The 25,366-nt window shown below is 41.4% G+C and overlaps 1 protein-coding gene across 1 annotated transcript in view; it reads left to right on the top strand.

Annotated features, from left to right (window-relative positions):
• Positions 1-25,366, top strand: part of sema3ab (sema domain, immunoglobulin domain (Ig), short basic domain, secreted, (semaphorin) 3Ab) — a 102,116-nt gene that overhangs the window by 39,722 nt on the left and 37,028 nt on the right. Inside the window, exons 2-4 of the mRNA XM_060923629.1 lie at positions 505-665; positions 12,296-12,358; positions 24,162-24,281. Of these exons, the coding sequence (XP_060779612.1) occupies positions 505-665; positions 12,296-12,358; positions 24,162-24,281 (344 nt within the window). The remainder of the gene's footprint in view (positions 1-504; positions 666-12,295; positions 12,359-24,161; positions 24,282-25,366) is intronic.

Here is a 25,366-nt window from a genome sequence, read left to right as displayed (position 1 = left end):
TCTCGGCTCCACCGAGCATGAATGACATGGACAGCACCAAAGACAAGAAGATATCTTTCTCCATTAGTGTGCGTGTGTGTGCGGTGTATGAGTGAGTGTGTGAGATATGTGATCGAGAAAGAGAAGGAACTGAACCAGTGATCTCAGCTCTATTATTGCCAAAAGCACACTCACACTCAGCATCAGCAGTAAAAGAAAAGCGCTAGCTCCTGTGCAGAAGTGTTCTGTGATTGAGCCAAATCCTCAGTTTGTTAAGTCTCCTTCAACCCTTTAACAGCCTGCTCACTCAACATGGAGACCTTTGTGGTGACATGTGGTTGGAAAATGTCTACAGATATGAACAATGGTCTTTCAGACTTAATGACTCTAATGATATGATCCAAAAAGTGGAGTAAGATGAGCAGGCTTTGGTTAAACTGTTTTCATAGAACTGTAAGCCACTGCAAATATTTCAACTGTAATTCTTTATTAGTAATAAAACCAAGTCTCTTCTCCTTCCCACAGAAATGTTGGAGTCGAACAACTTGTTTACTTTTAATGGACTGGCCAACAGCTCGGCCTACCACACGTTTTTACTGGATGAGGAGAAGGGTCGACTCTTTGTCGGCGCGAAAGACCATCTCCTGTCATTCAACCTGATAGACATCAACATGGACCAGCAGTTGGTAAGGACACTGAAGATGGTACTCTTGTTTAAATATGAAATTATATGCTTAAGTATTTTACTATAAAGCTTATCACATCTGGTACTTTTTGCATATTTTTAAAGCTAGACGGCCTTTTGATTTCGTAAAATCGGTGAAATTTAGTTCCCTCTGAAATTTGGTCATTGTGATAGATGTTTATTTCTGTAATATCTCACAAAATATTAGGCCATTCTGTGGCAGGAAAGTTATTTAATTTGAGGGGATTCCCGAGCAAATAATGTGCATGAAATCTCTTGCTTTGCGCAGTCAAGCACACAGAGGAAGTGCGTGTGCGCATGCGCAGGTTTAGCTTCTTCTTCTTCTTTTGGGTTTTACAACAGCTGGCATCCACAGTGTTGCATTACTGCCATCTACAGGTTTACCTTTGACCGTGCACTGACGGTTACATCATTCTGTCGCTAAACGAACAGCTGATCACACTGAGGTGCTTGCTGACCGCCGATATTTATTAGTTTGGTCCTGCATTTCCTTTCCTTCACAACATAATGTCTTTTCTTCTCGCTTTCCGTTACTGTAGTCGGTCTTTCACATTTTATTCGCACACTCACGCCCTCTATTTTTCTCTCCTGTTTCAAATTTGTATCCCACAATGCCTTGTACAAATGGGTAAGCCCACCATGTGATGCATGACATAGTATCTTGAATTGGGTCATGGTGAAGCAGGAAAAAATTGTAGAGAATTTAGGGCCACATGGCCCGAAATTCATTAATTGTTCTATTTAAAAAAAAACCCAAAACAAATAAAATTGGAAGTCTGTGATTCGAATTCAGTAGCTTTCAGTCCACTAAACAAAAATAATTGGGTGTTGGGGAAAATTCTTTTGATAACCTACAATTGAAAAATCTGAAAGGCAGTATAGCTTTAAATGTGTAAAACCTGTCTTAAGGGCTCCTGAATGGCACAACAGAAAAGGAGTTGCACTATGATTGGGAAATTGCGAGTTTGAATCCTGACACTACACTAGCTAATCTGTAAGCTCATGTATGCAGAACAGGGCAGATAACACTTTCCTCCAAGTGTGTTAAGATGCCTGTGATACAAAATGAGAAGTCTGAAAAGGTTGGCAATCCAAAAGTTGTCTCAGAGGAAGCACGTTTGCCCCACCATCCCTGGTTGGTAGTTGTTGTGTGATAAGGGATCACTAGATAATGCCTTATTCTGAAGTTTTGTAGGTAGTGTTATAGAGTGGAACTTTAGTCATTTTTGTATGTACAACCCCGATTCCAAAAAAGTTGGGACAAAGTACAAATTGTAAATAAAAACGGAATGCAATAATTTACAAATCTCAAAAACTGATGTTGTATTCACAATAGAACATAGACAACATATCAAATGTCGAAAGTGAGACATTTTGAAATTTCATACCAAATATTGGCTCATTTGAAATTTCATGACAGCAACACATCTCAAAAAAGTTGGGACAGGGGCAATAAGAGGCTGGAAAAGTTAAAGGTACAAAAAAGGAACAGCTGGAGGACCAAATTGCAACTCATTAGGTCAATTGGCAATAGGTCATTAACATGACTGGGTATAAAAAGAGCATCTTGGAGTGGCAGCGGCTCTCAGAAGTAAAGATGGGAAGAGGATCACTAATCCCCCTAATTCTGCGCCGACAAATAGTGGAGCAATATCAGAAAGGAGTTCGACAGTGTAAAATTGCAAAGAGTTTGAACATATCATCATCTACAGTGCATAATATCATCAAAAGATTCAGAGAATCTGGAAGAATCTCTGTGTGTAAGGGTCAAGGCCGGAAAACCATACTGGGCGCCCGTGATCTTCAGGCCCTTAGACGGCACTGCATCACATACAGGCATGCTTCTGTATTGGAAATCACAAAATGGGCTCAGGAATATTTCCAGAGAACTGGAATATCTGTGAACACAATTCACTGTGCCATCCGCCGTTGCCAGCTAAAACTCTATAGTACAAAGAAGAAGCCGTATCTAAACACGATCCAGAAGCGCAGACATCTTCTCTGGGCCAAGGCTCATTTAAAATGGACTGTGGCAAAGTGGAAAACTGTTCTGTGGTCAGATGAATCAAAATTTGAAGTTCTTTATGGAAATCAGGGACGCCGTGTCATTCGGACTAAAGAGGAGAAGGACGACCCAAGTTGTTATCAGCGCTCAGTTCAGAAGCCTGCATCTCTGATGGTATGGGGTTGCATTAGTGCGTGTGGCATGGGCAGCTTACACATCTGGAAAGACACCATCAATGCTGAAAGGTATATCAGGTTCTAGAGCAACATATGCTCCCATCCAGACAACGTCTCTTTCAGGGAAGACCTTGCATTTTCCAACATGACAATGCCAAACCACATACTGCATCAATTACAGCATCATGGCTGTGTAGAAGAAGGGTCCGGGTACTGAACTGGCCAGCCTGCAGTCCAGATCTTTCACCCATAGAAAACATTTGCCGCATCATAAAACGGAAGATACGACAAAAAAGACCTAAGACAGTTGAGCAACTAGAATCCTACATTAGACAAGAATGGGTTAACATTCCTATCCCTAAACTTGAGCAACTTGTCTCCTCAGTCCCCAGACGTTTACAGACTGTTGTAAAGAGAAAAGGGGATGTCTCACAGTGGTAAACATGGCCTTGTCCCAACTTTTTTGAGATGCGTTGTTGTCATGAAATTTAAAATCACCTAATTTTTCTCTTTAAATGATACATTTTCTCAGTTTAAACATTTGATATGTCATCTATGTTCTATTCTGAATAAAATATGGAATTTTGAAACTTCCACATCATTGCATTCCGTTTTATTTACAATTTGTACTTTGTCCCAACTTTTTTGGAATCGGGGTTGTAGCGTGATTGAGAGTAACTTCAGTCATAACTGCAGGTTTAGTACATTCAGCATGGTATGCAAAGTTTCTAGAGAAACAGGACATTTTAGACAAAAGTCTTTTATCGGCCGTGCAAGCAAGGTTCTTCTTGTGCTCAAGTTACATAAGGAGAAACAGGGTACTTAGTGTTAGGTTTTGATCTATTTGTACCGAAGGAGGTTGAATTGACAAAGTATGATTTAGGAATGTCGACCTCTGCCGCCTAAGAGATTCTGCCTCACGGATCGATCCAGGAGCAAACAGTCACTGATACAGATACAGCTTCTCAGAGATGTTTCTCAGTTTATTGTAAGATATACGAGAATATATTCATATTCAAGAGTGTGTTGTAGCTATGTGATTGGATGATGATGATTTAATTGACAAAGTTATCTATGTATAATGTAAATGGGTGATGAATTATTACATCACTGGTTTAGACTACACTACTGTATGAAAGAGTACCGCGAGTTGGCCTAGTGGTTAGCGTTTCCGCCTCTCGATCGGGAAATTGCGAGTTCTACTTGCGGTCGGATCATACCAAAGACCATCATAAAAATGATACTTACTGCCGTCTGACAAGGCACGCTGCAATACAGATATGAGTAGGGAGTCAAAGTCCACAGTTACCAGAGCACTGGCCCCCCACTGTAACCCTAGCTGTATAGGCAAGAGGCCGAGGGCTACGGAAACGGAGATCGGTGCTGCCCAATGTGCCTCAACGGCTTGGTCAGTACTGGGACAGGAGACTGCCTGGGAAGACCAGGGCATGGCACGAGAAGGACTTTAGACTGTATGAAAGAAGAGAGACATTATGTAGCATTACATCACCTGTCAGGATCATAGTCTTATGAAAAGAAGAAATACATTACTGGTCAACATAACCTTCATTAAAGGAGAACTGAAGGCACATTTTTTTTTTATTATCAAAATTCTATTTATCTCATTTTATTAGAAATAGGAATGCATTTTTGATGGCTATTTTGTCACTGCTCTAGCAAGTTATGAGTATTTTAAATATGCTATGTAATATATCAGTCCATATGTCAAAGCAATGGCTGTAAACGAGATTCGTTGAGACCTGCGCGAGACATCGTAGGACGGAAGTAAAACGTACAGCGGAAATCAAAGTGACGAACATCTGCCAACGTTGTCAAAAGACGCGCGCACCCTCTTTCGAATGCTGATGTAATCAAGCCGGAAGTTTTGTTTGTTTTGATAGCAATCAGGATAGTTTGATAAAAGTAGGCATTAATCGTCATTTAAACGTGTTTTTGTGCAATATTTCGTTTGGAAAACAGTTTTCAAAATGGCGGCACTGACACCTGGCTGACACTTCATGTTTCGAAGTCTTGCACAAGTCTCGTGAAGATCGCGCAGATAAGTGACACCTGCCATGGACCAAACGAACTAAATTCAACATGGCTAAAAAACTAATAGGCCGATAAGTATCATATTTCATTGCAATTAGTTGCCAGTATGAGTCACAATATAAGGTTACTAAAACTGAAAACGTAATTGAATAACACGTTCATTAAGAAACAAAGCAAGTTTAAAAATGACTTCAGTTCCCCTTTAAGCAGAGAGCAGAATGTATGAGCGAAGATAAATCTCAAGGATTTAACTAACCAAAACAACTAGCAATCAGGACCGCCTGGACCAGTTTCAAGAACAAGTAGCAATCAGACCAGCCTGTACCAGTTCAAGCATGCCAAACATATATTTCGATCACTTAGCTATGCTACACATCATTTCACGATGTAAATGTGAATAAATCATATTTTAAAAAATGACAAAATGGGAGATCACAGTGTAGTGCAGACCTGGGCATTTTACGGCCCGCGGGCCGCATCCGGCCCTTTGGTTCATTCTGACCGGCCCGCGTAAGGTTAATTAGAAATTACAAAATTAACGTATTTTCTAATTTTACCTCATGCATGGACTGAATGTGCATTGCTTTTATTTTGAAGTTGTGTTCAACAAAAACGCAATGCGCGTGACATGAACATGACATGAAATCCCACGAAACCTAATCCCGCGATAACTACTTCCGTAATTTGTCCAGACCAACCACAAACTTGTATGTCATCCTTCAAACGGTCCAGCCAATCACATAGTGTGATGTCACCAGCAGGCGCCGGAGCCCGAGCCGATCTGTAGATCTGATACCTACACCGAATCAACTGATGATCATCTGTCAGCTGTGCTTCGCATCTCCACCTCAGACATTCAACCTGACTCTGATGCGCTCGTTAAAGACCAACAGAGACTAGATTTCTCTCACTGAACAAATAAAAAACTGAAAAACACCAGATGAGGTGATTAGACTACAAATGTGGGCATCATTATTATAATATGATGTATCTTGCTTGATATTTGGAGTAGAAAGACAATATTGTGATGTCTTTATTGTGTTTTGGGGTGAATGTGACTGAAAAAAAAATGGTACAAACGTTCACATTTTGTTAACCATTGTTTTGGGAAATTTGATTGAATAAATGACATTGTTTGTAAGGCAACCTCGTTTTTTTCCATACTCTTACCAGTCTTAGCAGCTTGTAAAAACAATGTTATTTATTGCTTTATATAAAGAAATACAATTAATATTATGCAGAATTTAGTTCAGCCTTTTGGTCCGGCCCTCCACAAAATTTTCTGTTTCTCATGTGGCCCCATGGAAAAAATAATTGCCCACCCCTGGTGTAGTGGATATGAGTTATCCAATATACAGTGGCATTGCAGTGCAGCTGGTTGCATTTCAGTTCAATCTTAAAGTGCCATTCCACCATTGGATGTATTCTTTGGCATAAAATACAATATATTTTGACAACATATATAAATGGTATCACTAGATAGAGAAATCTTTTAGCTTCAAAATGATATATCAAACATAATTTTTTGACAACGACAAGTATATTAATTTTGCGACCAAAGTCACCTACCCTTTTAATTTCCGCGCGTGATGTCATCGGCAGGTTCCCCTTCTTGTGTACCACGTGACGTGTGACGTGGCACATATTATCAGCAATGGCGGATAGAACGCGATAAAAATAATACCAATAAATCTAGCTAATACCAATAAATCTAGCTAACTGAAAGATTAACTCAAAATTTTTCGCAATTTTTTTGGCCCCCATATACGAGGAGAAATGACTCTCTCACTTTGGGGGTTTCCTGGTCTAAAAATAGACCGACACGTGGTACACAAGAAGGGGAACCTGCCGATGACATCACGTTTCAATACCGCGCGGAAATTAAAAGGGTAGGTGACTTTGGTCGCAAAATTAATATACTTGTCGTTGTCAAAAAATTATGTTTCATTTTGAAGCTAAAAGATTTCTCTGTCTAGTCATGTTGTCATAAAATATATTGTATTTTATGCCAAAGAATACATCCAATGGTGGAATGGCACTTTAAGCTTGGGTCACTCAGTGCGTTTACATGCACATAGAGAGAATCGAATTTCTGCCGTTGCTCGACTGAAATCGAAGTTCAAAATGCCATGTATACACCTTAATTCGGCTGAAATTGAACCGAACTTGATTTCTCGGAATCGAGCTACACGACCTAGATTATGCGATTTCTGCCGAGCTACTTAGTGCATGTAAACTCTATCGAGCTAGTAGTCAAGCTACTTACTGCCCCTTCCGGAAGTGACGAGTGACGAGACCACAAGCGGGAAACACAACAGCCTCGGTCGGCATGACAACAATAGTAGTGAGCAGCAGAAGAGGTCAGGAGGAACAAACGAAGAAAAGAAAATGGCGATGTAGAGCTCTCTGAAGTGTGGGTGGAGCACAGAGGACGGCAGGACAAAGCTTCTGGTACTAATAGGCTTTTTATTGTCAGACTTTTCAGTTTAACAGCCTACTTTTATTCTTGAGAGAAAAACACACACACACACACACACACACACACACACACACACGCACGCGCGCGCTGTGTTCTAGTCCCGGGATGAGCTGTCCCCTCTGCTCTCCCTCTGCCTCCTTAAATAGGGCGCGGTTACTGGGAAGACACACAAACACAGGTTAATTACCGTCAGGTGTAGTGATTCTGCCACTCACCTTCCCTGGCTCCGCCCTCCTGTCACAGACCGGCACTTGACCACGCCCCCACTGCCACAGGCAAGCAGAAACGTGCACTTCTGGAGCAATGAGGAGACAGAGTTCATGCTCATTCAGCTTAAGGAGTTGAATATATTAAAATTCATGGACGGGAGAAAAACGCGCAATGGAGAACATGGAACTGATAACTTTGTTTACACTCTTGAATAGCTCTTCTTCATGACGACAACCGGAAGTGTACCAACACGATGGGGCGTGTAGCGCCACCTGTGGCTCGGGTGCACAATGCACCTCACACAATAGCCCGATTTCATTGTGTGCATGTACGATTGGATTTCTCTGGCACCCTGCTGGGACCTTCAGCTCGATTACCGACAGCAGCTCGATTTGGATGTGCATGTAAACGTAGTGACTGTAGACTTTGCATGTTATTTCCATGGCAGTGCAGGTTTCCTCCATGTCAGTAGGTGGATTGGTTCATGTAAAATTGCCTCTAGGTGTGAATGAGTATGTGAATGTGTATGCATGGTTCTCTGCAATGGACTGGTGTATTAGGACTGGTGGAATTTCCACATAACACCCACCTGGTGTTCATAGCATAGACTCCAGTTTCACTGCCACCCTGACCATTAAAATCTAATTGACGAATGAATGAAAGTCATTTGTATCTATAGTACTAAAGGAAGGCTGTCTCTCTGTCGGTTCACCTACGCAAATCGACATGGCTGGATGCACATGCTCCATACTTTGCACATGGATTGGTGACCCCTGGAGGGGCCCACGACAACATTTTTGATTTTCCAAAACATGGGATTAATGCTAATCCAACACACCATTTATTTCCTGTAGGCTACATGCTTGCACTAACATACTGCGTGCAGCCTCGGCGGGGAATCCCTTCTCCGACTCACCTGAGAGTTTCGATTGTATGGGACCTCGCAATCAGCGCTCCTCGCCAGAGACTTCCATTAGGGCTGAGTCTACGTGATTGAGAAGACGCGGGGAGCGATTTACATCAATTTGACAGAACACAGTGAAAGCATATGAGTGATTCCACGCTTATGGGTACTGAAATGGGGACATGAACTTATTTTTAAAAATTCACCTAAAACCATTTCTTTTTTTACCATCAGGTCACAAAACATGTAATCTTTAATGAATGATATGTTAAAAGATAACTTTAATTTTCTGAGATGTAATAAAAACATATTTATATGCCAAAGTCAGAACGTAACAGAAGTGTTGTGGACATATATATTCTCAATTTTAACAATGTAGAATTACTTTTTGAAACATAGGAAGGTGATGTTTTAGCAAATATAATTAATAAACATGTGTAGTAGAATAAACATACACATTCTTTCAATAAGATTAACATGGTATATAGCTAGATTGTAATTAATTTGTAACAGACACGAGATGGACAATCGTAACAGAAGTAATGTAACAGACATCATTTTGGAACTCATAGGCTTGACTTTGGCATATAAATATGTTTTTATTACATCTCAGAAAATTAAAGTTATCTTTTAACATATCATTCATTAAAGATGACATGTTTTGTGACCTGATGGTAAAAAAAGAAATGGTTTTAGGTGAATAAGTTCATGTCCCCATTTCAGTACCCATAAGCGTGGAATCACTCATATACATCACATGTGTCCACTCAACCCAATTCCAAGCAGCTGTATTACTAAACACAAGGACCAACATAGCCCCTGTGACGAGCACCATTCAGAGGAAATCAGGTTCACGGGCAATAACTACGAGTACAAAACAATACAAGAACAACTTATGAGGAAGGGAAAAAAATATCAAATTGAGGTAACAAACTCCAAAAAGATGGCACTGTGTATCAGGAACTAGCCTTAGGACAAAAAATAATAAAGCAGTCTTATAGTAATAAATCAGAAACCTTATGCATCGTGGGAAAAAGAAAAACACAGAACTTGACATGGTTACATAGAGGTGATCCATGATCATGTCTGTTCAATAGCAACTCAGTTAAAGCTAGACGGCCTTTTGATTTCATAAAATTGGTGAACTTTAGTTCCCTCTGAAATTTGGTCATTGTGATATACCGGTATGTTTATTTCTGTGAATGTTGTAGTCAAGTAACTAAACCTCGAGTCTGAGTCCAGTCTCGAGTCCCCAGTGTTCAAGTCTGAGTCAAGTCCAAGTCATTAAAGAAAATTTTGAGTCGAGTCCGAGTCAAGTCCACTGCTGATCCGAGTCGAGTCGAGTCCAAGAACAAGACTCCAACCGCACCATTTGACGGTGGCTGTTGCTGCCTTTAAATGAAACCGTCTCTGCTACTGTGTTGGACTAACATTACTGCTTGACTGCCCCATTTTACATAGTTAATAGGCTACAGATAAAAAGCTTGTTCATTGTTCAACAAGCCCCGCCCACTATCAACAGGGTAAATAACATGAGAGAGGGTTAACACTCGCTAGTTCATCAGTCAGCAAGCCCCACTATCAACAAGGCAATGAACATAGCGTGTCACTTCCTTCTCTGGGTGGAGTCTCGCCAAATGACGATTGAAGTTCGAGGTCATCCCCGTCGTCTCCTCGATAGTTCTTTTACATATGGAACACATAGCAGTGCATTTTTTTCCCACTGCACAAGAAGTCTGTATAAGCAAGGCAGACAATCCTAGGGGCTTCTCTCCACGCATTTTAGCGCCATTAACGTTAGTTTGTTCCTGAACATGACGTATGAACAGGTGAATGTGCATTCTCTTGCACGAAATTAGTATAAAAAATAATGTAGATATAAATATCTTATGCCAAATTATTATGGCATGTTACAAAAAATAAAGAAAAAATCTGAGTCCTCGTCTCCAATTTACGAGTCCGAATGCAGTTAATGCACGAGTCTGAGTCCAAGTCCGAGTCATCAGTGCTCAAGTCCAAGTCAAGTCACGAGTCCTTAAAATCAGGGCACGAGTCAGACTCGAGTACTACAAGCCTGATTTCTGTAATATCTAAAAAAAAAAAAAAAACAGGCCATTCTGTGGCTGGGAAGTTATTTAATTTGAGGGGATTCCCGAACAAATAATGTGCATGAAATTGTTCACTTCACACAGTCAAGCAGGCAGAGGAAGTCCGTGTGTGCATGCACAGGTTTACCTTAGCTATCGTCATCGTCTTCTTCATCTTTAGGGTTTTATGGCAGCTGGCATCCACAGTGTTGCATTACTGCCATCTACAGGTTTACCTTTGACCGTGCACTGACGGTTACATCATTCTGTTGCTAAACGAACAGCTGATCACACTGAGGTGCTCGCTGACTGCCGATATTTATTAGTTTGGTCCTGCGTTTCCTTTCCTTCACAATATAACATCTTTTCTTCTCACTTTCCGTTACTGTAGTCGGTCTTTCACGTTTCATTCGCACACTCACGCCCTCCATTTTTCTCTCCTGTTTCAAATTTGTATCCTACAGTGCTTTGTGTGAACAGGGAAAGCCCACCACATGATGCATGACATAGTATCTTGAATTGGGTCATGGTGACGCAGGAAAAAATAGTGGAGAATTTAGGGCCACATGGCTCTAAATTCATTAATCATTCTATTAAAAAAAACTAATAAAATTGGAAGTCTGTGATTCGAATTCAGTAGCTTTCAGTCCACTAAACAAAAATAACTGGGTTTCAGGGAAAATTCTTTTTATGACCTACAGTTGAAAATCTGAAAGGCGGTCTACCTTTAAACAGCAGGATAAACTTTTTTTTATCACATTGACAAAATTGTGGCCCACCAGTTACATCGCTCAGTTCTCTAGTTCAATAAAGAGAAGCTTTGTTTGGTCGGAGTGATGTGCTGAATGTCATCTGGATGGTCTTATCAGCGTAAAGAACCTGTAAAACCACTGTTCTCACACTAATCCTGACATTAACCCCAAGTCCAACTCAACTTTTAATCTCAAGTTGAATTAATTGTAAAACAAGCCAAGTCGTGTGGCAGAACTGAATTCCTGAGAGCGTCTAGATGAAGCATGGCATCAGGCATAATTATAACTGAAACGCCGTTGTTTAATCTGAAAACTGAAAGTGGTTTTATCATATCAAATTATCCTCAGATTCCAGTGTTATCATTCTTTTCTTATCTTTAGATCTTGTCTCAGTACCCTGTATCATGAGTAGACAAGTACTGCATACTATATACAGGACACTAAAACATGTTCCTGTGTGTGTGTGTGTGTGTGTGTGTGTGTGTGTGTGTGTGTGTGTAGACACGCTGCTAGCTTTAAATTCACCAGAAAAAAAAGAAAGAAAAAGAAACCTTTAAAGAATCATCAGGTTATATCCTGAATTTATCTTTGCCTCTTTAGCTCACACACCTGCAGCTGGCTAAAGTTTATTTAATTAAACAACATCTCGTTCTTTCAGAGCTGTAAGGCAGGAAGGAGGTTGGATTACTAAGCACTGGTCTGTTCTTCTCTACTGGGAGATTTAAAACCAGCCTGATAGATTTCACCGTCACATTGAAAGCATATTACACTCACCGCCAGAAACCCAACACTATGGCTGCAGTGCGTGCACACACACACACACACACACACACACACACACATTATTTATTCCATCTGTAGTGACTTAACTGTGACGAGGCATATAATTGAAGTGTTTTATAACTACTTTATCTCTCTGTTGTCCTGTTTAATTTATTCTGATAGATATCCTGGCCTCCATCTTTGTCACATCGGGATGAGTGCAGGTGGGCTGGAAAAGACGTCCAGGTGAGTCTGCTGATGCCTTAATGTTTGCTCTAATGGGTCACAAAATTAACGTGAATTCTACGATTTTTTTTTTTTATAATTCAAGGGGTTTTTTTCCATCTTAATTTAAAGTCTCATTAAAAAGTTTGTTGGGCGGCACAGTGGTGTAGTGGTTAGCACTGTTGCCTCACAGCAAGGCGAGGTCCTTTCTGTGTGGAGTTTGCATGTTCTCCCCATGTCTGCGTGGGTTTCCTCCGGGTGCTCCGGTTTCCTCCACAGTCCAAAGACATGCAGGTTAGGTTAACTGGTGACTCTAAATTGACTGTAGGTGTGAATGTGAGTGTGAATGGTTGTCTGTGTTTATTGGCCCTTTTCCACTACCCTTTTTCAGCTCACTTCAGCTCGCTTCAGTTCACTTCAGCCCGACACGGCTCGCGTTTCGACTACTTCAGAACAGCACGACTCAGCTCACTTCAGCCCTGCTTAGCACCCAAAACTCGCACGGTTTTGGAGTGGGGCTGAAGCGAGCCAAACCGAGCTGAGTGAGGCTGGGGGCGTGAGCAGACACTCCCCTGTGCACTGATTGGTGAGGAGGAGTGTCCTCACATGCCCACACACGCCCCGCGAGCACGCTGGGATCTGTAAACACCATAAACCCGGAAGAAGAATTACGAATTACGAGAATTTCTGAAGCCTTATGTGCCTCGCCTCATCTATATGCTCTTGCCAGTATCTGTTGGCGTTGTCGGTGACAACAAGCCACAGAACCAAGACCAGCAACACTGACGACTCCATGTCCTCCATGTTTATTGTTTACTCTCCGGGTCATGAGACTACCGCTTAAAAGCTCACTGATGTCACTGTTTGCGCCGCTTAACGACATCACGTGACGTCCACCCACTTTCGCTAACTCCACCCAATGTGTCCACCCACTTCCAGCCAGCACGGTTCAGCGCGGTTGTAGTCGAAATGCAACTCCAACAGCCCCGCTCAGCTCGACTCAGCCCGACTCAGCACGGCATGGCTCAGCCCAACTCAGCCGCATTGGTAGTGGAAAAGCGGCATATGTGTCAGCCCTGTGATGATCTGGCGACTTGTCCAGGGTGTACCCCGCCTCTCGCTGGGATAGGCTCCAGCTTGCTCACGACCCTGCACAGGATAAGTGGTTACAGATAATGGATGGATGAAAAAGGTTTTATTGCAATAAATTATTACTAAGTTATGACTACTAACCACATCCATAATGCTGTTATTCTTTTGTCCATTTTGATAGTTGGCCAATGTTTCAGTTTACTGATTTAAGCAATGTGCAATTCTAAGACCAGGGTGACTATATGTGCTGATTTTATCCAACTGGCTCTCAAAATATTTCACATTATTCTATCTACATTCACTGGATATGAGCAATTGTGTGCTCTGATTGGCTACTCTACTACTAGGCTATCAGCTCATATACTGTGAGTAGAGAAAAACAAAATGGAGTGTTTTGCTGAACCAACCGAGGATGAAATAAAAACTCTACTTGAAAACAAAACCCCCCAAAATACCAAAAAACCCCAACAAAATATGGAATAAAAGTATTTGATGCTAAGAATGTATCATTTTTCTATTTTTCAAGAATTATTATAATCACATTTTTCACAAATTGCTCCTGTCATTTCGCCGGTTTGTTTACATTCTAAGCAGAAATGATTTTGTCAGATGTTTTGTATAAAAAGTTTTTATTTATCGAATTTGCAAACAAATAAAAATAAAAATGCTCTGTTTTTAAAAATCCAGTGGACAAAAGAAAACAATTGGAGCTCATGTACAACTTGATTTCGTGAACTAACTGTGAAATATTTTTTTCGCAGTATTTGGAAATGTGACTATTATTTTCCATAAAGCAAAAAGTAAATAAATTCATCATAATAAAAACATACTGTTCACTTGAATAACATTGCCAGATATGGTTTTCCATCATTTTTCCAAAATTATTTTTGCAAAATTATTCCATAATCGATATTGTATAACAAAATCTACCAAAGTCTACCTAAATCTTGTATAAATTAAATCAAATTAAAATGATTATCACCTATCATACAAAATAAATTGCTGAATGTTCAAAATAATAATTACAAATTATAGATAAGCAATTAGGAATGATTAAGAAATTATAGTTAGTATTCAGAGTCTTCCCAACTCACACCCTCTCATCATAGGCTCCTGCCCACATTAAACCATTGATAAAGCATTAAAAAAAAATGAATGAACTAATAATGAGAGGGAATTTACTTCCAGTCTAAATGATCAGGCTTTCTTTCTTCCAGTAAATCATCCACAGCCCCAAGCATTCTAACTGTAGCGTCCAGTTAAGTCTTGGCCCTCAGCGATCTCAACACTGTTCAGGAGTTTACACCACTTCCTGATATAACCACCACTCTGTCTCTCGTAAATTCCATTGTAGATAATGCCTGAGGCTCTCTACTGAAACCAAGCGCCATAGCCTGACCCTGCTCCCGCCCACTATTCCATTACCACAACAATGAAACTTTGAGCTTCGTAAACTTCCAACAGTCCATATCTGAATAGCAGTACAATGTTGTGTGTGGGATTTTGATGTAAACATGGTGACTGTGATTGGAGGGCTCTCAAAGAAAGATGGCTTTCGTGTGAAGGGGATACTGATTAAAAAGAGAGCGACTGGCTGAAGCTTGTTACTCCTTGAAGTGGAACAATGTCAAGTTTGCGGCTATTGAAAAGCTGCTGAAAACATAGAGCAGCTGCCCTCATGAAGGAGCCACTCCTCCGACGCTCAAGAAGGAGATCAACCACATGGTATAAAGGTGCTCGAGAAGATCCCACTCTCAAAGTCATAACAAATGAGCTACTGTGTTATGCAAAACAGTCTTAGATTTGCAAATCCATATGAATTTGCATGAGTTAACTTGACCTTAAAATGAATGGTTAAGGTGAGGCTTTGGGGTTGATGTTCGCGGTCAAAGTTTTTCTCTTTTTGTTTGTGTGGCACTCAATATTAAATTTGATTTATTAAAATGTATGCTAATTTTCTTTGTAGTAACATTCTACTTGTACTTACAGTGGTGCTTGAAAGTTTGTGAACCCTTTAGAATTTTCTATATTTCTGCGTAAATATGACCTAAAACATCATCAGACTTTCACACAAGTCTGAAAAGTAGATAGAGAACCCAGTTAAATAAATGAGACAAAAATATTATACATGGTCATTTATTTATTGAGGAAAATGATCCAATATTACATATCTGTGAGTGGCAAAAGCATGTGAACCTTTGCTTTCAGTATCTGGTGTGACCCCCTTGTGCAGCAATAACTGCAACTAAACGTTTGCAGTAACTATTGATCAGTCCTGCACACCGGCTTGGAGGAATTTTAGCCCATTCCTCCGTACAGAACCGCTTCAACTCTGGGACGTTGGTGGGTTTCCTCACATGAACTGCTTGCTTCAGGTCCTTCCACAACATTTCGATTGGATTAAGGTCAGGACTTTGACTTGGCCATTCCAAAATATTAGCTTTATTCTTCTCTAACCATTCTTTGGTAGAATGACTTGTGTGCTTAGGGTTGTTGTCTTGCTGCATGACCCATCTTCTCTTGAGATTCAGTTCATGGACAGATGTCGTGACATTTTCCTTTAGAATTCGCTGGTATAATTCAGAATTCATTGTTCCATCAATGATGGTAAGCTGTCCTGGCCCAGATGCAGCAAAACAGGCCCAAACCATGATACTACCACCACCATGTTTCACAGATGGGATAAGGTTCTTATGCTGGAATGCAGTGTTTTCCTTTCTCCAAACTTAACGCTTCTCATTTAAACCAAAAAGTTCTATTTTGGCCTCATACGTCCACAAAACATTTTTCCAATAGCCTTCTGGCTTGTCCATGTGATCTTTAGCAAACTGCAGAAGAGCAGCAGTGTTCTTTTTGGAGAGCAGTGGCTTTCTCCTTGCAACCCTGCCATGCACACCATTGTTGTTCAGTGTTCTCCTGATGGTGGACTCATGAACATTAACATTAGCCAATGTGAGAGAGGCCTTCAGTTGCTTAGAAGTTACCCTGGGGTCCTTTGTGACCTCGCCGACTATTACATGCCTTACTCTTGTAGTGATCTTTGTTGGTCGACCACTCCTGGGGAGGGTGACAATGGTCTTGAATTTCCTTCATTTGTACACAATCTGTCTGACTGTGGATTGGTGGAGTCCAAACTCTTTAGAGATGGTTTTGTAACCTTTTCCAGCCTGATGAGCATCAGCAACGCTTTTTCTGAGGTCCTCAGAAACCTCATTTGTTTGTGCCATGATACACTTCCACAAACATGTGTTGTGAAGATCAGACTTTGATAGATCCCTGTTCTTTAAATAAAACAGGGTGCTCACTCACACCTGATTGTCATCCCATTGATTGAAAACACCTGACTCAAATTTCACCTTCAAATTAACTGCTAATCCTAGAGGTTCACATACTTTTGCCACTCCCAGATATGTAATATTTGATCATTTTCCTCAATAAATAAATGACCAAGTATAATATTTTTGTCTCATTTGTTTAACTGGGTTCTCTTTATCTACTTTTAGGACTTGTGTGAAAATCTGATGATGTTTTAGGTCATATTTATGCAGAAATATAGAAAATTCTAAAGGGTTCACAAACTTTCAAGCAACACTGTACTTGTACTTGGTAAGGTTTTCACGTTTAGTCTGCCTGCTCGCAATCCAGTTTTAATGAACTTAGGAGGCGTCTACAAGAACTCCTGTCCATAGCAGCACGAATGGCAGTGGAGATGTTATGCTTTTATCTAGTAGTTACATTGGTATGAGATAAAGGCATATGAAGAAAAGTGTTGATGCATGGGAAACAAAATAAAGTCTACTTAGGGTACATATACACTTGTGCACCACGTGATGCAGTGGCAAAATGTAATTTATGTAAATTAATCAGACTGCTGTAAATGGGTAAGTAGAAGTTTGAGATTTTTTTTCTTATTTACATTTGGCAGATGCTTTTAATCAAAGTGACTTATGACTGAGCTGTGGTGGGTTTCCCAAAGGCCTCTTAATGCTAAGAGCATCTTAACTAGGAGAGTGTTTATTGTGCTGCTTGCTCTACAATTTAACGATGATCCTTTGGGAAACTCGGCACAGAGCAGCTGATGGTTAAAGGCCCCAGCAAATCATTCTTATCAATCACTAAAGAGCCCTAACCACTGAACTACTGTACCACTGCCCTCACAACAAAATCCAGGAAGACTTACTTCATCTTTAGAAACTGCATTATCCTGGTCAGGGTCATGTGCATCCGGCGCCTATCCAGGGAACGCTGGGGGTTAGGTGGGAACACACCCTGAATAGGATACCTGTCCAGCACAGCACACCACAAACACCATTTATTCATGCTTAGGGACAGAGTATCCAGTTCACCAACGAGACCGTCAATGACGGTGTAAGTTCACTCCGACCCCGTCTAGTCCAGAAGGAACGATCTAAAGTGGGCCACCTTGTACAATAAATCTTGCAAGCTATATACCCTATATACAAGCTATATATAGAAGCTATATACACCCTAGGAATACCAACCTGTTTGCCAGAAAGAATCCAAAATGGCGAGGAATTGACCAAGAAGAAGCGATTTTTGTTGAACTGCTCATTAAAGCATATACACAGAACCATGGCCTCACTTTCGTTTATAAATGCCTTGAGACCTCAAGAATGGCACAGGAATAGTTTTAAGCATTAACAATAAATCTAATATCATAATTTTTACGATTAAAGTGATTCGTATAGGTAGCGGTCTGAGTGAATAACCTTGACATCTGTGATGTCGCAGCAGAAAGGCTATCGGTCTCATCGCCATTTCTGCTATACTAAAACACAGAGCTGACTGCAACTCTGATCCTCAATTTTGAGCTAATTTATCGCCATGCCACGTAGATGTGTTGCTGGCAGGTGCAGCAACACGACAGAAGGTGGATTTATGTTGCATTCATGGCACAAGAATGTTCAAACTGCAAAGATTTGGACGCGTTTTGCGAGAAGTTCATGGGTACATTGGGCGGCTACGAAGTGGTCTCTCCTCTGCTCTGCACATTTTACTGAAGACTCATACGAGACCTCTGATCTGTTGAGGAGCGTTGGCTATAAGCCCGTACTGAAAGAGGATGCAGTACCAACAATTAAAGGAAAAGAAAACTACAAGAAAAGGAAAGTAAGTTCAGTTGCACCAGTTCTCCCGGAGTGTGAGCTGAGGGTTGTTGCTAAAACCCGGGATGGAACAGGACGGGACATATCACTTGGGCAGTGACCTCCCCACAGTTGTTGCTAAAACCGGTGATGTTCCTTTCCGTCCCAGGTGTTAGTAATTGCCTGAGCTGAGCAGTAATGGCGGAGTACTCAGTACGGAGAAAATAGAGAATGAATGGACCACTCGTCTTATTTCTAAACTGGATATTCATGCCATCTCGCCCTTACATGGAAGAAGCGAATGAACGGAGAACTGAACGAGCAACTGAAAGTCAGATTGCTTCAAAACAATCGGTCACAAGATCGGCCTTCAGGAAGCGAGAACACAGACGGGTAAGCTCCGACTCTCATTTGGATATAAAACAACAAAAACAACTCGTTGTTTACCTGCATTTAGATTAATCCATGTAACTTGTATTGTGTGTTTAAGTTACAGGTATAAGATTATTTAATTTGCTTCAGAATGCGATTGTCTCAGTTCAACTGATTATTTAATTAGCCTTTTACGTTTTATCAGTGAAAATGCATGCATGTACATGTATGTTGCAGAAGTTATAACACCTATCCTGTTTGAATGAGAGTCAACCCACAATCAATGAAGTCAAATCAGTCTTAGTTGAGCGAGTCGGTAACGCTATTTCTTACTTTCACCATAAATTTTTATTTATATGACTTTTTGGTCTATAGCTGTCAAAGGCCTCAGCCTTAAAGCCGGTTACCGCTGTGACGTCACGCACTCAGGGCTGGCTGGCTCAGCGGGGCGGCTCGAATACCAACTTTGCGGTCGATTTTAACTCTCGAAAATATAGATATTTTTTATTCCCATTTATGCAGCATACAAGAGTCAAGGATGGAGATACTATCCACTCAGAAATGTATTTAAAAATAAAGGTTCTGTGTATCTCCTTTAAGGCTTAATTAGTCCATAACTTCATTAATAATTGTAATGAAGCAAATCTGGGTAGAAGTTATATGCACTCTAGGTACCCCTACCTTCATGCCAGAAAGAATCAACATCAGTGAAGAATTGAGGGAGAAGAAGCGATGTGTGTGGAAACTGCTCGTTAGGGCTTAATTATGCAATATCTTCATTATTATTTACAATTATGCAAATTTGTGTAGAAGCTATATGCACCTTAGGCAGACCTACCTTCCTGCCAAAAAGAATAAAAATCAGTGGAGAATTGAGAGAGAAGTGATTTTCGTGAAATGTGGACGATACCGGACGGACGACAGACAGACAACGGACAACACATGATGGCATGAGCTCATCACCTGTCGGCCGGATGAGCTAATACCTAAACAAGCATGTTTTTTGGATGTTGGAGGAAAACAGAGAGCAAACTTATGCAGACACAGATTGAGCATGTGTAAACCCATAGAGATATACAGAAACCCAAGCTTATAATTGAACATCTAAATTTTCAGGAAAACTAAAGTAACTAAACATTATTGCCGAATTTAAATCATATCAGGATTGTTAGGTTATTTGTTAAGTCTTGTTTGTAGCTTGCTCATGAATCTGATTGGGCTGGCTTGCCAGTTGAACATCTGATGTGCATCACGATGGACTCAAACACACTAATGTATAGTTTAGGCTCATGCTTTGATGTAACATGGGGGGAGGACACACTACAAAATATCAAACAGCAAGTTCAAATCGTTCATTTCCCAAAAGATGTGCTTGATGTGGTTTTTGACTTTGTTAAGAACAACTATAACCTAACCCATATCAATGCATTGCCATGTGATGGCCCATCATTAGAGTAAATATCTTTTTAAACAAACTTGATACAGTTAAGGAGTGGCATGCAATCCTGCTTTGATCCTACTAGCATCCAGGCTTGTAGTACTCGAGTCCGACTCGTGCCCTAATCTTAAGGACTTGTAGGTGGCACAGTGGTGTAGTGGTGAGCACGGTCGCCTCACAGCAAGAAGGTTCCAGGTTTGAACCCAGCGGCCGGCGAGGGCCTTTCTGTGTGGAGTTTGTATGTTCTCCCCGTGTCTGCGTGAGTTTCCTCCAGGTGCTCCGGTTTCCCCCACAATCCAAAGACATGCAGTTAGGTTGACGTGGGGCAGCCTTGGTGCTGAAGTGCCCTTGAGCAAGGTACCAAACCCCTGACTGCTCCCCGGGCACTGTAGTGTGGCTGCCGACTAGCCTGGGCCCGCCCATCCTAAGTGTGATGCAACACGAGGGCCTGTTGCGAGCTTAGTCTGGCAAGGCAAGCTATCTCCAGCTCTTCCAAGCTCCCGAAAAATCGGGAGCCAATCAACTTTGAGCATCTCCAACGGCCCTGGGTAGAGGCGTGTTCAAGGCAGTGACGTAGTAGAACTGCGACCGGAAGCCATAGATTGTTTACAGAATCTATGCCGGAAGCGCTTCATTCACTAGAAACATTACGAACGTGGAGCAGCGGCAAGCCTTTAACACAGTGGTAGATGCTGTATTGAAAGCATTCAACGGGAAGTTCTCATTGAAAACGGAGCAAAGAGCAGCCCTGGAGGTATTTATCTTCTTCCTGTTACTCAAGCAGTTTCCGTCGCGTCACATACGTCAGAGGAAAGAGTGATGTGATTGGGTTAAGCTTCGTCACAGCCTTTTCTGGCTTCGACCAGTAGCAAACTGAGGCATTTCAGGGAGGCGGGTCAACCACGCGCTTTGGGAAACGGTTGGGCTTAATATCTTTGCCAGACCAAATGCTCGCAGAGCACTCAGATTTTTTCTTTATTTTTTGTAATATGCCATAATAATTTGGCATAATCTACATTAATTTTTGGTCCGTGCATCAAACAGACTCTCAGGCATGCTCCAGACAGCGCGCTTGCCAAGCAGACTCTCGCGTGTACCATAAACAACTCGCACTTGCACAGGATTAAGGTGCAATCAGCACACCTATTTAAAAACTGTGAAAACACACTTACTTTGTGAAGTATTGAGTTGCATTGCTGACATGTTACCGAGCCTTATTTCCTTGTTTGGTTTCCTGATCCCTGATTACCTGTTTCTCGTCTTTGATTCTGCCAAGTCTACGCTAGCCTGTTTGGGCCTCGCTCAACCTATTGCCTGTTTCGCCGTTTTACGATTTTGCCTGCCCTTCTGGATTGTTTTCCTGTCTTTATTTGTATTAATAAACACACATTCTGCACTTGCATCCATCTCCCAACCATCTCTGACAGAATACTTCACACTCCCTGACAAAGAGAAGCACATTCACCTGTTCATACATCATGTTCAGGAACAAACTAATGTTAATGGCGCTCAAACAGCCACCGTCACACGGTGCGGTTGAAGTGCTGGATTCGGACTCGACTCGGCTCAATAGTGGACTCGACTTGAAATTTTCTTTAATGACTTGGACTTGACTTGAACTTGAAGCTGGGGACTTGAGACTGGACTCGGACTCGAGGTTTTGTGACTCAACTACAACACTGCTAGCATCATGCTTCACCGTGTGAAAGCAAGGCTCGTATGCGTCAGGAGCACTGAGACATATGTCTAACATGTAACCTGCCTGTGTGTGTTTTAAAAAGTTTTTCCGTACTGGGTGACTGTCAGGCTTGTTCAGACACGTGCACACGCGCGCACACACACACATGGGACCTCTGGATGCTCATAACAGGATTGCCCCTGTTGATATTCTGCACGCGCTGATCAAAACAGTTACAGCTGTTGTATCACTGGCTCAATGTTTTTTCCACTTGTACCATTATGTTTAGTATTTGTATGCTTGTGTGTCAGCTAGGTATGAAAATGAAAATTGTTTGCATATCATATCTGTGTTGGTTTGAGACATGCAATTTACATCTATCTCCATAGAACAGCAAACAAATACAGAATTGCCTAGATTACCCAGCAAGTGCAAAAGAAAAAAAAAAAGGATATGGTTCTGAATAGGACATATAAAAGCCCTACAGCTGACCTTTTTGACCCTTTAATGCTTGCTGCTCTTTTGACCTTTACTATTCAAGTCCTTAAATAGCACAAATGTACAATTTTGTAGTATGATGTTGTCATGCTCTTACCAAAAACAGTTTATGCCCAAGTCTCACCCTTTATTTTTAACCTCTACCAAGGAGATTATGTTTTAAGTGTGGTTTGTTTGTCTGTCTGTAAGCAGGATTGTACAAAACCTACTGACCTGATTTCCATGAACCTTGGTGGAATGGTATTGTATTGGCCAAGGAACAACCCATTCAATTTTGGAGTGGATCCGAGTCACAGGGCAGATCCACGAATTTATTTTTCACTTTTGCTAATGTTGTGAGATACAGCATTTGGCCTTGGTAGAAGTCTGCGCTCAACAATGCCGTACATCTTAAAATCCAAGCGATGTCAGTAAAGTTCAGTCGTGACAAAACATAGCCAATGTAGAAATACGATGACTTCCTGTCACCATCCATATTCACTGGTACCTGTAAACATGTGATACACATGTAGGCACATAATTCAATTATTTTTGGAAATTTATCCAGATGTCTAAAGTTTGTACATCATAGAAGAGCTGACTGCTGTCTTTGGCAGAGGGCTGCGCTCTCTGATACCCCTTTTCCACCAAATCAGTTCCAGGGCTGGTTCGGGGCCAGTGCTGGTGCTGGTTCACAACTCGTTCAACTTGCGAGCCAGCTGAGAACCAGTTTGCTTTTCCATAGCTTGCGGTGCTAAGGGAAGCCGCGTCATTACGTCGCTGTATACGTCAGTTACGTCGTTGTATATATCAGTTACGTCGCTACGTTCGCATAAACCTTGGCGCGAATATCGAAGCAAAAACAACATGGAATAAGCAGCAGCAACAACAACAACAACAATAATAATGGATGACTTCGCGTTTGTACAGCTGCTGCTTCTCGTCGCTTAAAAATGGCGATCTTTCGCGGTCTTGTTATTGTTGTTGGTCTTAACAACTCCCCCCCCCCCCCCGCTGACGTAAGCGGTTTTTTCCTCTGGCCCAGCAGAGAGTTGGTGCTAGCCTGGAACTGGTTTTTCTGGCCCCAGAGCCTGTTCTTTGTCAGTGGAAACAGAAAACCCGGTTCCAAACTAAGCACTGGCCCCGAACCAGCCCTGGAACTGCTTTGGTGGAAAAGGGGCATGAGTGCCTTTTTAGTTGCTGATGTAACCATAAGGACTGTCCTGTGCTCATCCTAGGCCTCCCATTCACCACACGTTCAAACTGAACATCCATTCAATATAAAGCTTGACTTTATAGTATCCACGTGGAGAAGAGGAATGACACTATCTGGTGTCACCCACAAGGTTAAACTTTGAGTCTAGTTCCTCCTACAAGGTTTCTTGCTGTTATCTCAAGGAGTTTTTCCTTGTCACTGTTGTCTAAATCTACAAGGAGCTTCCACAGAGCTGCTTTGTGACAATGTCTACGGAATGTTAATGTCTAATGAAATATCAACGTCCTACCTGAGAGAACCTGGTGTGATGATGTAACGTACTGTATAGTTAGCACTTAGCCTTCTGTACTTGTGTGTGTGCAGTCGAACCAACAATTACAAGCTTATACAGTATGCAGTTGTCAATCCAGCTTGTCAACCCCCCCCCCCCCTCTCTATCTCTACAGAAAGAGTGCTCAAATTTTATAAAGCTGTTGCAGCCATTTAATCAGACTCACCTGTATGCATGTGGAACAGGAGCCTTCCACCCTGCCTGTGCTTATGTGGAGGTGGGCAAACGGCTAGAGGTAAATATCCTGATTATTTATTTTCTTCATGTATTAAAGGTAAATGCCTCCTTGTCATGGTGGTCCACATGTTTAAGGAGTTTTGCCTCTAATTATGTACACAGGAATGTGCAAAACAAGCAATACTAATTAGTACACAATGATATTGTAACAATCAACATACCCTGTGTCCGAAATCGCTCACTCATTCACTACTCCTTACTCCCTATATACAGTAGGGAATTACTATATAGAGGACTATACAGTATATATTATATATAGTGAACTCATTGGTAAAATGAAAAAAAAAAAACCCAAACACTTTCAGACACTAGCCTGTCGCGCTGGTATTTACGTCATTCAAAAGTCAAAGAGTCCCATATACGTTTTTGTACATACATACGTTGGGGAGTGCCTGTTAGAGAGCACACTCTGTCTAGGCCGTCGGCATGGTGAGGTAGGGTGGCCAGTTTCTTTCCTCGCCGCCTTTAACTTCCCCAGTGTTTCCACCAGGTCCCCATTCACTGCTGGGTGGACAGGAAGCAAGCCCCAGATCACCATCCGAGGCGAGGCTCGAACCGGGGACTGTTCGCTTAGTGGTCAAGCGCTCTAACCACTTGGCCACTTCGCCTCATTTTACGTCATTACTGTCGTACAATTAAAACGTGCCAGATCAGCTGGCTGGTGGGTTTTCAAAATAATAAATACATGCATGTATTTTTGTGATAAATACATATTATACTGAGTGTAAAGCTTAATATACTTAGACTTTTCTATATATACTCAGCAAAAATAAAAACTTGACACTCATTATTTTTCAAATAGTGTTTAGAAACTTTTCTTGAAAGAGTTCTTGTTGTGATTATGGTTAAATGCATTGTCAAGGGCATTACGTCACACATTCATTCTACTGGTCGGGCCTACGTAGCACGTGCGAGAGCACTGCACGCTAAAATCACGTTTCCACGTGACACAAGTGACGTGACCTATTGATACATGTGCAATTGATCTCACGGTAGCAGAGTAGAGTGTCATCTCAGAAAAACAAGGTTTTATGGTTAATTATTCGTTAATTTGCAATGCCACAACTGTCAAACATTCAGCGT

The sequence above is a fragment of the Neoarius graeffei genome, chromosome 6 (assembly GCF_027579695.1).
Source record: "Neoarius graeffei isolate fNeoGra1 chromosome 6, fNeoGra1.pri, whole genome shotgun sequence".
Taxonomy (NCBI): Eukaryota; Metazoa; Chordata; class Actinopteri; order Siluriformes; family Ariidae; genus Neoarius; species Neoarius graeffei.
The sequence above is the reverse complement of the archived record's forward strand: the minus strand, read 5'-3'. Positions and strand labels throughout refer to the sequence as shown.